Source organism: Natator depressus, chromosome 1 (genome assembly GCF_965152275.1).
Source record: "Natator depressus isolate rNatDep1 chromosome 1, rNatDep2.hap1, whole genome shotgun sequence".
Classification (NCBI taxonomy): domain Eukaryota; kingdom Metazoa; phylum Chordata; order Testudines; family Cheloniidae; genus Natator; species Natator depressus.
Genome location: NC_134234.1, coordinates 95,840,529 through 95,855,918, shown reverse-complemented (window position 1 = coordinate 95,855,918; position 15,390 = coordinate 95,840,529). Strand labels below are relative to the sequence as shown.

The following is a 15,390-nucleotide window of genomic DNA, read 5'->3' as shown; positions in this document are numbered from 1 at the left end:
AGTACTCTGAAAAAACCAGGTCCTAAGCATCTCAAATTGGGCCTCCAAAATTAAATACCCATTAATCTCTGTGCATCAGTTTCCACATCTGTAAAATGGGGGTAATACCACTCCCCCTCACCTCACAGGGGTTTTGTAAATAAGTCCAATATTTGTGAAGCACCTGACATTACACTGATAAGCACCATAGACAAGCCCATGGGTAAACTAATAATTGTGTATTTGGAGGAGGGTTTGAACAATATGCAGTAAATAATGCCTGGGGCCACCCACTGAACTATGAGGAAGAAACAAAATATTATACAGCTGCTCATTCAGTGCACGTGATCCATCTTGTGTGCTGAATGAGGCAGGGATTCTATAAAAAATAGCATGTGATCTTACAGTCTTTAATTATATCATAATGCATATGCATAAAGGGCCAAATTGAAAGTTGCACAGGCAACCTTAATTCTGGTATTTCCTAACTTTTGTATGCTTGACTTTGCAACCTTAGTAAAGTTTTTAACGTGTGTGTGTGTGTCTGAGTGTGAGAGAGAGAGAAAGTAATATTAGGCAGCTTGGGACGATTTGATTTTATTGGGAAATATCAATAAACATCAATTCCACCACATATGCAAATTGATGAAAAAATATTTCCATTGATAATAATCAAAATTTACTGATAGGCAAAGTAAGAAATCTGCTTGAGAACTTAGAGTTTGACCTAAGGATGTTTAATTTGTGTATTTTGACAAGTTGTGTTTTAACGGTTATAAAGTTTTACACTTTTGGAATCTCAAAATCTACCATCATTAAATAATTCTTCTGATACACAACCATTACCTGACCCCCCCACCATAAATTTCTCACAATTGCAAAAATTAAAAAAAAAAAACGAACAGTAAAAATGGAACAAATGTTTTAAACATCTGTCAAAATTATAAAAAATAAAAATAAAATTCTGCCAAGCCTAAATATTATATATACACAAAGTTTGATTAGAGCACAAAATGTTGAAGAGTCAAAAAAATCCAAAGTTCGGGTTTCACTCACGAACTTTGCTATGCTTCTGCACCTGGCCAGACTATAATCCAACCTCATAGATATATGACTGCAAGTACTGCAACTGCTTTCCACATGTCTGAAATTAACAATTAAAGCAGCATATTGAATGTACAGGTCAATTCCTCTGTGTGGAACAGGTAATACCATAGCCTGTCTACCTAGCTATAGGGAAGTAGGTATGGCTTGTACCTAGAGAATGGTAGGGTGAGGGAGGATCTCTCATACCTAAGTGGGTTGGGATCTGGGATCCTTATTGGAAGAGAGTTATAAATACAGAGGTGTTTAAGTCACTAAAGAGAAGGTGGATGGATTAGATTGCATTGTGTGGCTTACAGTGACACTGTAGACAGAGGAAGGCATTTGTGAACGTTAAAAAGGAGGGACACAGTCAGGGTGAGAGAGCCTCCATACTGTACAACTGCACAGAGACAGACGGCAGTGTGCCTAGTAGAGGCAGCAACAGGCTGCCAAGCACAGAGAGAGGAACGGTTTCTGACAGGTCCAAGGAGTAATGGAATGACATTGAGCAAACAAAAATGCAGGCTGAGTATCAGGGGGATGGAAGGAAAACTCATCTAACAGGGAGATCTGTTAGGCTGTGAAACAGTCTCAAGGAAAGTGGAAGAAACCCCACTGTTTGAGTTACTAAAAATTATGAAACACACTAGAATATACTCCAAGGGAAAGTCCTGAACTGGCAGGGGGATACACACAACTTAATTAAATTCCCTTCCCCATTTCCCATCTATGATATTTACAATAATGCTAGATTATTAAAGTGAGGGGAAAATGGCTCTCCCCAAAAATTGCGCATTAGATTGCCTTCTCTATTTGCTGCTACCACTCTTACTACAGAGCTTGGGATTGTTTAGTCTGCAGAAGAGAAGAATGAGGGGGGATTTGATAGCTGCTTTCAACTACCTGAAAGGGGGTTCCAAAGAGGATGGCTCTAGACTGTTCTCAATGGTAGCAGATGACAGAACGAGGAGTAATGGTCTCAAGTTGCAATGGGGGAGGTTTAGATTGGATATTAGGAAAAACTTTTTCACTAAGAGGGTGGTGAAACACTGGAATGCGTTACCTAGGGAGGTGGTAGAATCTCCTTCCTTAGAGGTTTTTAAGGTCAGGCTTGACAAAGCCCTGGCTGGGATGATTTAACTGGGAATTGGTCCTGCTTCGAGCAGGGGGTTGGACTAGATGACCTTCTGGGGTCCCTTCCAACCCTGATATTCTATGATTCTATGATTCTATGAGAGCAAATAATTTGGGGACCTAGTCTAATATCAACATGGGGTGCACCTCTCAGAGACTGAGAAAGAGAAGATAGCACTTTGGGTACCTCTGCTCTAATGCTGCCTGAAATAATGGTGTTAGAGTTTGTATTTGACTAGAAGAGGACGGTTTCCTTCATCCACAACTAAAATAGACCTACACACACACTGGATGACCATGAATAAATACTGCAACATTTATAACTGAAGCCTGAGCTAAATTGGGAAAATATAAAAATAATTTGTAAGCACACAACGTTCAAAGTTGGTTAGTCTTTGCTGACACCTAGTGGAACTATAAGAATCTTCAATATATGGCTTTTAAATATCTATAATTCCTCCACGCTCAAAAAAACCCATAAATCCATCTCTAAGAGATACAGAGCATCTCTATTCACAACATATTCATTGCAGTGCAATGAAATGTCCACAACTGGAAGCAGTTTAAACAAGTCTGTCAGCAAGGCCCTTTGCAGTAGTTTTTTGCGTGGCTCAGGTGCAGCAAACTTGATATCTGTCACATATCATCCATCTGCTTTTGGAGAGACTTTCTTCACACTAGTGCCAGAGTATTCTTCCGGGGCGGCTGAAAGACACATGGAGAAAGGTACCATGTGATTTAATGAAGCCTCCCTTTTTCAGAGAGGCCCTGATCCTGCAAACCACTTAACACATCAATATTCCCATTTATATCAATACAATTAATCACATGCTTGACTAAGTGCAGTGCTGGATCAGGGCCCAGAAGAGGGTGCTGACATATCCTCCAACTCTTTTCCTAGTGACTTTCACTGTGTGTCTGCTAAGGAAACATTAGACATGAAGCATCTGAGGAACCCTACTGACTATTCAACACCTTGGAGCTGTACAAAGAGACAGAATAGCCTTCCACTGAACAATAATTCTCTAGAGCTAACTAGGGACCTCTGGTTAACACAAGAGGTGGGCAAACTAAGGCCTGCGGGCCACATCCAGCCCACGGGACCCTCCTGCCAGGCCCCTGAGCTCCCAGTCCCCGGCCCCTCCCCCGGTGTTCCCTCTACCCCCGGCCAGCGCAATGCTCTATGCAGCAGGGCTGCAAGCTCCTGAGGCAGCGCAGCGGCAGAGCCTGGCCTGATCCGGTACTCTGTGCAGCACGGCACGGCTGCCTGTCCTGGTGCAGCTGCGCCGGCAGCCACCAGTGCTCCAGGCAGCGCGGTAAGGGGGCAGGGAGCCGGGGGGGGGGGGGGGGGAAGGGGTTGGATAGAGGGCAGGGGAGTTCGGGGTCAAGAACAGGAGGGTTGAATGGGGGCAGGGGTCCCCAGTGGTGGTGGTGGTGGGGGGACAGCCAGGAAGGAGAGGGGAGGTTGGATGGGGCAGCAAGGGGCAGGGGTTCCAGGGGTGGTCAGGGAGAAGGTGTGGTTGGATGGGGCGGGGGTCCCAGGGGGGTTGGATGGGGCGGTGAGGGGCAGTCGGGGTGGGGGTTCCAGGGCGGTCGGGGACAGGGGGGTTGGATGGGGCAGGAGTCCGGGGGGGGGGGGGTCGTCAGGGGGTAAGAAGCAGGTTGGGGACAGGGGGCAGGGGCCAGGCCACGCCTGGCTGTTTGGGGAGGCACACCCTTCCCTAACCAGCCCTCCATACAATTTCCAAAACCCAATGCGGCCCTCAGGCCAAAAAGTTTGCCCGCTCCTGGGTTAACATGTGGCTCTGTCTTGCCTACACTTACACAAGAAAATAGGCTTTACCAGGTGCCAATATGGGTATAAATATTTAATGATCACACACTAGTGAGTTTCCAAAGGAGAGATCTGAGCTGCCCAGGAGGAGCCAACAGTTGTTTTATAAGGAAGGAAGGGAGGAATGAGCAGCCTGCATTGCTATTTTGTTGGTTTGTTTTGGATTCTATTCTATTCCTCCATACAACACTCCTGCTGGTAAAATACCATTGGTTGCATAAGGACAAAACTTTTCCCACCCTCAGCTTCCGAATGAGGCAAGGAAGCCAAAGCAACTTTTTCTGAAAGTCAGAAGGTGCCCTTCGTATGGTATATGACTCCTGACACAGAGCCACGAGTTCTGTGATGACTGTCCCCTTGTAGAGGACATTCTGACTGAGGGATATGGTCTTCCCCATGATGTTTAAAGGAAGGGGAAGGATCTTGCTTTAGAAGGTGAACCAATGGTTGTTTCCAAGGAGGAAATGGGGGGGGGGGGGGGAGAAAAGGACAGATGAGACCAGTGGTAAAATTTTCCAACACAAATCACTTAGGCGCCGAAGTCACTTAAATGCTTTTGTAAAAGTTACCCCAAGGTCCTCCTTTGTGTTCCCTTGGACTGCACCAATCCATATTCAAGAGGACGCCTTCAAACAGAAGCATCAAGGTCCAACTGGTTACTCTTCTGCTGCTCAGCAGCTGGTTTAATGCTATGGTTCACAGCCCTCTAATAATGAATGTAACAGATATTCCCCATTCCCCTGGTCATAAAGTGGAATTACCATACACAAGTCTTGGAAGTCATTCAGAAAGACTATCCCATCTAAGTACATTCCATACAAACTCCTAAACAAACAAACCAACAGAAAAAAAAATGCATAGTATTAATAAGTGTGTTCCCTCATCTTCTGAGAAGCTTAGTTTATATAGGTCTACACAATAAAACTAAATAGTTTACACAGAACGTTTGGCAGAACCACCAGGGTGGTCTAAACCCCCCAGCTTCAGAGAGCTAGGTAATTCCCCCCCCTTTCCCAGCCTCCCACACACACAGAACATCAGCTAAAAAACAGCTTAAAACTCACTCAAGCAACACTTCTAAATTATCCTATACAATTATCAGCTTGTTAGGTTAAAAAAAGTCAGGAACATACTGTGTCATATTTAACTGAAGTTTGTGCTTTTAACAGTAAATTCAGAGAACAGTAAAAGTGATTATATGCACATAAGCAAATCAATTGTGTTTGTGTTATTTATAGAACTAAAGAAATAGAACAAGTACAACTACCTTGTAGAGACCATAGGAGTCTGAAGCTTCCCAAATATTTTAAAACGTGTATATTTTCATAATTATTTGATGATCATATTCTGGTGGGATGTTTTAGTTAACTGAAATGGGTTTCTACAGATATTCATAACTAGTTTGTAATAGGCTTGATACTACTGTACTTTTCCAGCATAATGGTCCACTCTATCATATCAGCAGTAATTGCTAGTCATTTAGTTTTATTAATATGATACTCAATAGGTTTAAGCCAAACACAACTTTATATTAGCCAGGATTTGAAAAGTAAAGTTAAGCTTTGTGTTCTGTTGCTCTTCTAGAGCTCTGAAGCTTGGCTGGGAATAAAAACTATTTTGCTGATTTAGTGGCAAAAAACAAAAAAAGTTTCCAAATGTGGTGCTAGCAGCAAATGTCTGGAGAAACATTAAATTTCACACACAGGCATATGCACAAAACCAGTAATTAATCACTGATAGTATTAAAATCCATTACAATGACAAGACACTCAGCTAACCAGAGTAAAACCAGTCTCTCTCCTCTCTTCCATACCATTAAAGGATTGTTGAATATGACCACCAGGTTTTTTGTCTTAAGCACTCATGGGTAGGGTCTCCATTAAACATCAAATCTCTGTACATGCACACGTTCCATGAACAAAGCTGGAACCACAGTATATAGTTACACTCATTTATAGGGTTTCTTTACTTTGTCTTATAAAAAAATGCCCATCCCTTAAAGCTTTAAGTGCTTGATCATTAAAATACACAACTCTACGTAAGAAAGAAAAGCAAAGCAAACACAGCCTATTCCCATACCTTTTGGAATTTTGCTCAGTGGCCTAGACCTAACCTGCCTGATGTGACAAGAAGAGAAGGAAGAGGCTAGTATGTTATATCAGAATGGAAGTTCAGTTAATTTGAGATTAAGTAGTTTACTTTTTGTAAGTGTGCTTAAGGTTTATAAATACCTTTTACTTGACAAGATAAAAAATAAACCAAACGTGTTTTTAGGGGAAAAAAACCCTCTACTGTACTTGTACGGCCCCCATTCCTGCAGTATCTGAGCACCTCACAATACCCATATGAGGTAAGGAGGTCATCTTACAGCTGGAGAACTGAGGCACAGAAACACTGAGTAACTTGCAAAGGTCACACCGGAAGTCTGTGGACAAGAAACTGAACCTAGATCTTCCAAGTCCCAGGCTAGCACAGTAACGTCTGTACTATCCTGCCTCTCTGTGGGCACACATTTTTCCCTGGTGTGGATGTCAAGAAGGAATGATGAAGGGGTAAACATGTTTAAACCTGACAATATTTTTCAAAATGCTATACTACACAATTGTTCTCATGTCAAATAACTGAAGTGACACACAAAATGGGACAGAATAAAATCAACTTAACCATACAAAGGCAGCCTTATTTTCATTATATTGTTTAGAAAAACATCTTATATGCAGTGGCATTTGCAACTGAACTGTTTCTTTATAACAGAAAAATTAAAGTATTGTGAGCTTCATTAAAAAGGTGCTACAATTATTCTATTACTACTTTTTCCATTGTTTGTTCATACAAACTAGCTCAGCTCTGCTGCAACATCTTTAAAAAAAAAAAGCAGTCTGCAACTCAGCTACATATGTATGTGGTTGACAATGGATTTAGGTTGAGAAAATTCCATACCTGAATCTTATAATCTGAATTTAAAGCCAACGGTGTAGTTTTCTATGCTTCCAACTTACCACATTTTTGAAGTCGTCTTCTGCTTCATCAAATTTTCCTTGCTTAAGAAGTAAATGGCCTCTCTGTAATCTTGCCTGAAATGGAACAGTAACCAGTTTTGTACTTTACTTGGTTCTTATTTGTAGCCAAAAAGAAAAATTAAAACCCAATTTCCCCAAATTTAATAAAATGGAAAATTTCAGCCCCCATCCACATTTAACAAACTGAACCAAAAGCAGATATGAAGCTGTCTGCTCACTCCATCCCTTCTCTATACTGTGTTCTTACAAGAACAGCTTTAGCAAAAATGATTATGGCCTTTTACATCAGGGTTTTAGATCAGTAATTACCCATCATTGCAAATGTAGGTGTAGCTCCAATTACCACCCAAACTCCTCCATCAGAGGACTGCACCAAGAAAAACAACGGTTTAACTTGTAAGATAACTAGTCAACACTGCTACGCTGTTTTGATTTTCTTAATTCACAGCCTTTTCAATAGATTGCAGCAAAAGGGTATGGAAGTCCTTATTGTTAATACTTCTATTAACCTGAAAATTTAATGAAGACTCTTTAGCAGAAGTCACTATAAAAGTCAGTGCAGATTATTTTGGAAGGATCTTAACTGAAATTTTGATTATTCAGGATAAGAAAGTTTTCATGCAAGTTAATTTAGATGCGCTATTAATGTTAATTAAGACTTGCAGTCCCCCTTTCTTAAATAAGTTAGTTAAATAAAAATCTAATGACTACAAGACAATTTATTGATAGTAACATTGCTAAACTAGTCCTGGGACTTTAAAGACCGTTCTTATACCAAATGTTTTAATCTGGTGGGGAGGAGAGGAAAACAGAAACTCTTTCCATTTGTTCACTAGAACAACGTCATTTAAAAGGCATCATCTTGTTGTAAAATTATTTCATCTCTTAAAGGAGAGAACTTGACAAATTTGTCATAGTAGCAAATATTATATAAAAACAAACACAAAGTGGGGGGCATATCTTTTATTGGACCAATTTCTGTTGGTGAGAGAGAGACAAGCTTTCAAGCTCCACAGAGCTCTTCCTCAGGTCAGGAAAAGGTACTCCAAGTGTGACAGCTCAATACAAGGTGGAACAGATTTAACTACATAACAAATCTGTTCCACCTTGTATTTAGCTCAGAGTAACTTACATAAATCTCTTCAGGTCTGAGAAAGCTCGAAAGTTGTCCCTTTCACTAACAGAAGTTGGTCCAATAAAATATATTACCTCATCCATCTTGTGTCTCTAATATCCTGGGACCAACATGGCTACAACAAGACTGTAAACATTATATAAACTATCATTTTTGTTAAGAGAAATAGATAGTCAATCTTTACCTTTCAAACTGTGTGCGACTCAATCCTTCCAAATAGTTATTTTTAAAATTTGAGGAGATAAACTGCAGTTCAGAACAAAAAATTGGGTTGCAGGTAGAGAGGCTGGTCAAATGGCTAATTCCAGCGTCACAAATCTCCCAGTAATTAGCCTGAAAGAGCTTTGGTAAAGTAGGTGGTAATCCTAAAAAGTAACTTATTTCTTGATTTGGCAACCACTGTTACTGCTTATAGATGACTCGTAGTTAAGGCTGCGAGTCCGTCATGGAAGTCATGGATTCTGTGACTTTCCATGACTTTCCGTGACTTCTGCAGCAGCCAGTGCGCTGGCTCAGGGACAGCTCAGGCAGCCCCTGCTCCAGGCGCACTAGCCGCTGCTGGGGCAGTCTCGGGCCACCATGCACCCGTGCCCCCCACACTCCCCAGCAACAGAGTTTGGGTGTGGGAGGGAGCAGGGAGTTGGGGCATGGGACAAGGTGAGGCAGGCTCTGGGCAACGCTTACCTGGTGGTGCTCCCTGGAAGCGGCGACATCCCCCTCACTCAGCTGCTAGGCGGAGGCGTGGCCAGGCAGCTCTGTGGGCTGCCTCTGCCCGGAGCACTGGCTTCGCAGCTCCTATTGGCTGGGAACCACAGCCAATGGGAACTGCAGAAGGGTGCCTGCAGGCAGAGACAGTGTGCAGAGCTGCCTGGCCATGCCTCCACCTAGCAGCTGAGCGACGGGGATGTCGCCACTTCCGGGGACCCCTCCCCCCCAGGGTAAGTGCCACCCAGAGCCCATTTCACCCCATCCCGTGCCCCAACCCCCAGCCCCCTCCCACACCCAAACTCTGCTGCTGCTGGAAGGGAAGGTGTGGAGTCAAGCAGGGAGCCTGCCAGCCCTAACGCTCCCCCCAGCACCCGCAGGCAGCCTCCAAGTTTTATTCACGGGTATTTTCAGTAAAAAAGTCATAGACAGGTCACAGGCTGTGAATTTTTGTTTACTTCCCATGATCCGTCCGTGACTTTTACTAAAAATACCCATGAATAAAACTTAGCCTTACTCATAATTCATTGCGAACCCTGAGATATGCTAGCAGAGGATTTGGGCATTTTACTGTAGGCCAGGTATAAAATTAGAAGTTAAAGTGAGACAAGACTAGTCTCTCTCTCATCCAGTGTAAGAGTGTTCAATATCATACATGCACTAGTATCTTGTGGTATCTAATCTTAAACTTCCTGAAATATGGGGTATTAAATTCTCTTTTTTACTATACCACCAGCTAAAAAATAGTCTGCCTTTTAAACAAAACAGGAAAACAAAAAGGTACACCATTTTCTTTTACTCTGAAGGAATCCTGAAAAATCATTACTTACTGATGTGAAATCCTGCTTTAGTTCAACCACTTTACTTAAATCACGAATTGCAGCTTTAGATTTGCCCATGGCCAAATACACTGTGGCTCTTCTATAATAGGCAATGTAGTTATCAGAGTCCCCTTCTGCAAGCAAAGAAGAAATAATCACAACACCGCCTCAATGTATTTTGGGTACAGTTAAGCTGCAACCATAATAAGAGCAGCATTACCTGATTTTAAGCAATTTGACAATTATATTTAACAATTAGCAAAAGTAACACTTGTAGACAATAATATTTTACATCACATGTAATTTGCTCGTGTTAACATTATTGAAAATAGAATGTGAACATAAATATTAGCAATGTTACTAAGGGTTTTGAAGGTGAATGTGTAAGGATATTTCAGCTCTGCAGTGGAGTTAAGCTAAAACATACTAGCCCTTTTTATCTCAAATTGCAGGCCTACTTTCGGATGCATATTTAATGTTTTCACTGTTTGCCATGGTCTCTACATCTGATACTAGATGCACAAAATAAGGAAGCCATACACATCATTCCACTGATGACCAGCATTGTTTTACATAGTCCAATGTTTTCATAACTTTATAATTTACACGTAGACAGTAGCAACTTCATATTTTGTTTAACTTTAAGTTTGTTTAACTGAACTGTTATTTCTATCCCAATGGAAGACAGAAATTTAGGGGACTGGAGATAGAGCTATCCGCTTAGTGTCAAAGTGATGCCCGTGATGGAACTATGTGACTCTGCGGCTCCATTCCAGTGTTCTTTGCCAATGCTGTTCAGGATATGTTCACTCTTGTTTGAATCCCACCATGCTGACCAGCTTTGGAAACCCATTTGAGGAACTTCTGGGCATATTTCTCTGAAAGGATACAGGAAAATAATGCTATGTCCTTAGCTCAGAGAGGAGGAGAATAGTGATGGGACCACAGCCTACTCACTAGTGAAGGGTATCTTCTACTTCTAAAGGACACTAAACTTTTTTAAATGTATTATTAAAACAAATCTAGGGTTTGGATACAAGAATAAGACACATCTGAAGCACAAAATAGATGCCTATGACCCTCACTTAGTAGATCTTAAGGGTAAAATGCAAAGTTTAACAAATGAATCTAAGAACACTGTTGTAAAACTTCAAGGCATGCAACTGAGCTTCATAGCTTTCATCTGTTATCAGCAATGTTCCAGAGGCATTCTTACCAAGGAGAGACATTCTCCGTTTCGTTCTAAAATCATTTGGCTACTAAAGTGGAAAAATGACAGCGGCCTAAAGGTTACTTACTTTCCTTGATGATGTAGGCCACTCTGCATTAGTGCTATGGACTTCTACATTTATTTTTATTATCCAAAACAAAATAGTCATCATCCATTACCACAGACTACTCCATAGACTACATATCCCATTACAAAATTAGATTATGTAAAAAAAAATGTAGAGCTCAAGTTGTAATTCTTACACCTAGCAAAATACACTCTTCAGACACACACACACACACACACACAAAATATTAGGGGTTAAAACAACCGAGGCAGGAGAGAGCTGTCCCACGACCAGATACAAAACTTCTGGCAGACAGAAAATGATTTTGCCTCAGAGCCCCCAGTACAGCAATGAATAGCTCCGATATCCATACAGAGAACACAATCAGTCACAGCCTGAAGCATATGTTAAGATCCAGAACTGAAGAGAGTAAAGCAGGAAGCAGCTTGATTTTTACCATGTTAGATGTCTGCGACCAGAACATTGCAATGGCTGTGATCTAAAGAGGAAGAAGAAGAAAAAAAAAAAAAAGCTATTGCCCACATGTTAGTCCTGCCATGCAAAGCAAGCAAAAAGCTTGGAGAAATGAGAGGTTCTTTGCTTGGTAACAAAAAAAAAAATGCAGTCTTAGTGCACCTGGCAAAGTTACCTTAAGTTATATGTAAATTATACTTCCCCCAAAAAAATTTCAGAAAATTTGAAGATTCAAAAACTACAGACAATAAAAGATTTGGAAGGTGAAGATTAGCTCAAGGCTGCTCCTATATTAATAACTCCAATGGGATAAAATGATCAAAACACTCGTCAAAGACTTTTAGATGGGACTCTGATCATATGAAACACAGAACACAATATTGCATAGAATGTTAACCCACTAAGCTTTAGACAACTAATCTCACATATTTAAACTTTAGTTTTGTTTTCCTTTCCAGCCAACAAATTCTAACCAAGAGATTCAAGTTTTACATTGGTAGCAATGAATAATTACTAATCCCTAGTCACATAGAGTGAAGAGATTAGTTATTACTATAGTTATCACTATATATTTCAAAACAAACCCAATAAAAGTTTAAATTCACTTATAACCATGAAGAGTAATTGGATGGAATGATCTAGAATTAAAGTTTCCCCACTCTCCTACTTTGATGAATGATAGTATTTGCTTTCAGTTTAGTTTGGATAAACTAACAGCCAACAATATTTAGATACACATGCTGTCTGCACACTTTTGCATGTAGTCCTGAATGAAAATTTAAATCTCAAAGGTCTGATATTACTGCAAGTGCACATATGGATATTTATTCTTTTCACGATCACAAAATGCTACATTTTGTTATATTGTGTAATTAATTCCATTTGAAAAAGTCTGAGTGGAAAACTGTAGTATGCATGCATCCTATACAATGGTGTGAATAACATGAAAATAAGAGATTGGCAGCAGGAAAGAACAAAACTAACAGTAGGGTGACCATATTTCCCTATGCTGAATAGGGGACACCTGGTAAAATTACTAATATTCAAGCAAACAGCAATCAATCAGAACTATGCAGTACAAACATTCAAACTAACAAGAAGTTGCCTGAGCCTGTTAAAAATAACTACTGCCTAGTGGGATTCTTTTTATTTATCTTATCTTTAAGGCTTTAGGGTTCACACTGGGAGGGGTGACACACCCCTTTCCCCCACACAAACACATGGGGACACACCCATACTCCCGTACACCTCTCCCGTACACAGTGGGGCTGACTGACTCTCCACCCTCCATGCCTGGCTGTGCCCCGGGGACCGTCTCTCCTGGTACTGCATCTTCCCGAGGCAACACAATGGCGGGGGGGGGGGGCGGCAGCAGCCTTTTGGCACCGTGCGGAGGAAAGGGATGGGAGAGGCTTCCAGCCCGGGGGGGGGAGATGACCTGGCCCATGTCTTTGTAGAGCTCGCCTGCTCCCCTGTGACTGGAAGCAGCTTGTCCCTTCCTGCCCGCAGTGTTGAAAGGCAGCTAACACCTCCAGGCTGCTGCTAGCCACCAACATAACCCAGCCTCCCTGTGTCCCCCGGCTACAGCGCAGGCAGGAAGGGGTTAAGTTCTAAGGATGCATTGTGTACCAGGGCCCAGGGAACCTGACCGCAGGGGCTGCAGCATATCCAGCCAGCAGTGGAGGGGGCCTAGGAGACGGGGCAGCCCCACGCTCTCCGGGGGCAGGACCCTGGGCGGCGGAGGGCAGGTGAAGAGGGTGCTAAGCCCCTGCCTGGGGGGATGCTCTGGAGCCTGCAGGGTCGGGGCACGAACAGTCTGGAAAACGCTTCCCGCTTCCCCCGCCACTCCAGAGCTTAGGTGACAGGTGGAGAGGCTTCCCAGTGCCAGTGCTGTGCGGGGCTTTGGCACAAACAGGGCTTGGCTCCTCCTAGCCAGAGCCCCGGGTCAGAGGGTCTTGAGTTTTCCCGGGGCACTGGCCCAGCCCGGGCAGAGGCAGTGCGGGGGAAGGAAGGAGCCTGCCGGCCAGGCTGTTGATGAGCTGAGCATTCTGGCCAGGGGCTGGTTCTGTGCCTGGCGCTAGGAGCGGGACACACCCCGCTGGGGGTGATATGGAGGAGCTGCGGGGCTGGGGTTCAAAGAGGCAAAGCAGGGAGAAGACAGCAAGAGGGGGAGCAGGGAGGAGCCCTGCTGGCCAAGAGCCAGCACGCAGCGGGGACCGTGCTGATGGACCAGCAGGAGGAGCAGCCGGCCCTACGTGTTGCAGCTTTGCCCCACCATTAGCCTTGCACACCCACCCCCATTATCGGCCACTGGACCGTGCCCCCACCACTGGTGGGCGGGCAGCTGGCGAGTAGGGATCCGCCAGCAGCAGGACCCACCAGTACTGATTTTGAGGGGGGTGGAGGAAAGAGACAGAAAAGATGGGACAATTTGCCCGTTTTTAAGAAAAAGTCAGGATACCTGCAGGAGGGCTTAAATACGGGACTGTCCCTTTAAAAATGGGACATCTGGTCACCATAACTAATAGCAGGTTTAAGATTATAAAAATTCCAAAGCACAGTCTGCATTCAACCCAAGCAATGAACACACTCAAAAATGCATGAACTTGCAACGATCCTTGTCTTCCATTCCACCAGTGGATGTGTGTGAATTTAAAAGTTATGGAAAATACATTCCAGTACTAGAGGTCTCAAAACACTTTACAGTTTCTCTTAAATCAGGAAGATTACCCCACCCAAGGAATATGTAGTATTTTTAAAAATTATGTGCTTGATTTTTTATGGGGTTGGAAGGAAGGGTAGAGGAAGAAAACAGGGATAAGTCCCACCCCACCTTCCCATACACCCCCCCAGTTTTTTTGTTGTTGTTAACTTGGTTTTCTTTTCTAATCTTGACAAGACAATAGCAGGGACATGTTACCAGATTATACCCAAGGTGCCCAACGTATGGTCCATGGACCATACAAGGCCCACCAGAACACTTCATAAGGCCCACAGCCTGCTTCAAAACAATATACTAACAGCAGATTCTTTAGCATTTTGTCATCACATTTACACAAGTGGGTAAATACACAATACTGTACCTAGAAACAGCCTACTTAAAATATAAATACAGGTCAGCAAATCTTATTCAAAATATGTAAAATCTGTTTGGCCTACACAATGTTGTGCTTAGGTTTGTGTGCCCTCCTATGTAATAAGGTATATACCAATCCAGGTGGTTACAAGCAGTTAGTTTGCTTCATGCTTTGCAACACCTCCCAGACTTGGTGTTCACATACTCTATGGCTGTTCTAGGTTTGAGCCCTGATCCTGGAATTTTCCTCACCCATGTGGGGTCCCATTTGCTGCATCCATGAGGTCAGTAGAGCTCCATGTGGTCCCACATGGGCACGGCAGTCCAACCACACACTGTGAATTGCAGGCTTATTAATTAAGCAAATTATGAGGAAGAGTGAAGGATAGAGCATTTCAATACAAAAATTCTGCACCACAAGCAGTCAAATAATTTTATCTTCAGATACACACCTATAGCAGCATGGAAGTGAGACAAGGCATCCGCTAGCTGTCCAGCTGCCAATAACTTCTTGCCCATTTCAAGTTGTTTTTCTACTTCAGCATTTATTCCACATTCGACTCCTAAAATAGAAGAGTCAACATTTTTAATCACACAGTTTGATTCTAGCAAAGTTGACACTACCAAAATAAATAAATGAATAAATAAATAAATAAATAAAAAGGGCAGGGATGGATAGAGTGTTCTCTCTCTCTCTCCCCCTCCCTCCATAATACATAAAAATCATAAGGGACCAGTTCATATTTTGTTACCAGGCAAGAGCTGCCTACCCAAAAAATAAATTGCTGATACAGAAGCACATGAAAACAAAATGCTACATTTCTCATCTTAGTTTCCTTTCGGACTTAA

At 42.5% G+C, this 15,390-nt stretch overlaps 1 protein-coding gene across 3 annotated transcripts in view; it reads right to left on the bottom strand.

Annotated features, from left to right (window-relative positions):
* DNAJC3 (DnaJ heat shock protein family (Hsp40) member C3) overlaps positions 1 to 15,390 on the bottom strand; it is a 71,521-nt gene that overhangs the window by 44,476 nt on the left and 11,655 nt on the right. For all 3 annotated transcript variants that reach the window (XM_074962688.1, XM_074962697.1, XM_074962707.1), the window contains exons 2-4: positions 14,994 to 15,104; positions 9,724 to 9,848; positions 7,033 to 7,107 (exon numbers count right to left, since the gene is read on the bottom strand). In XM_074962688.1, coding sequence (XP_074818789.1) covers positions 7,033 to 7,107; positions 9,724 to 9,848; positions 14,994 to 15,104 — 311 coding nt within the window. The remainder of the gene's footprint in view (positions 1 to 7,032; positions 7,108 to 9,723; positions 9,849 to 14,993; positions 15,105 to 15,390) is intronic.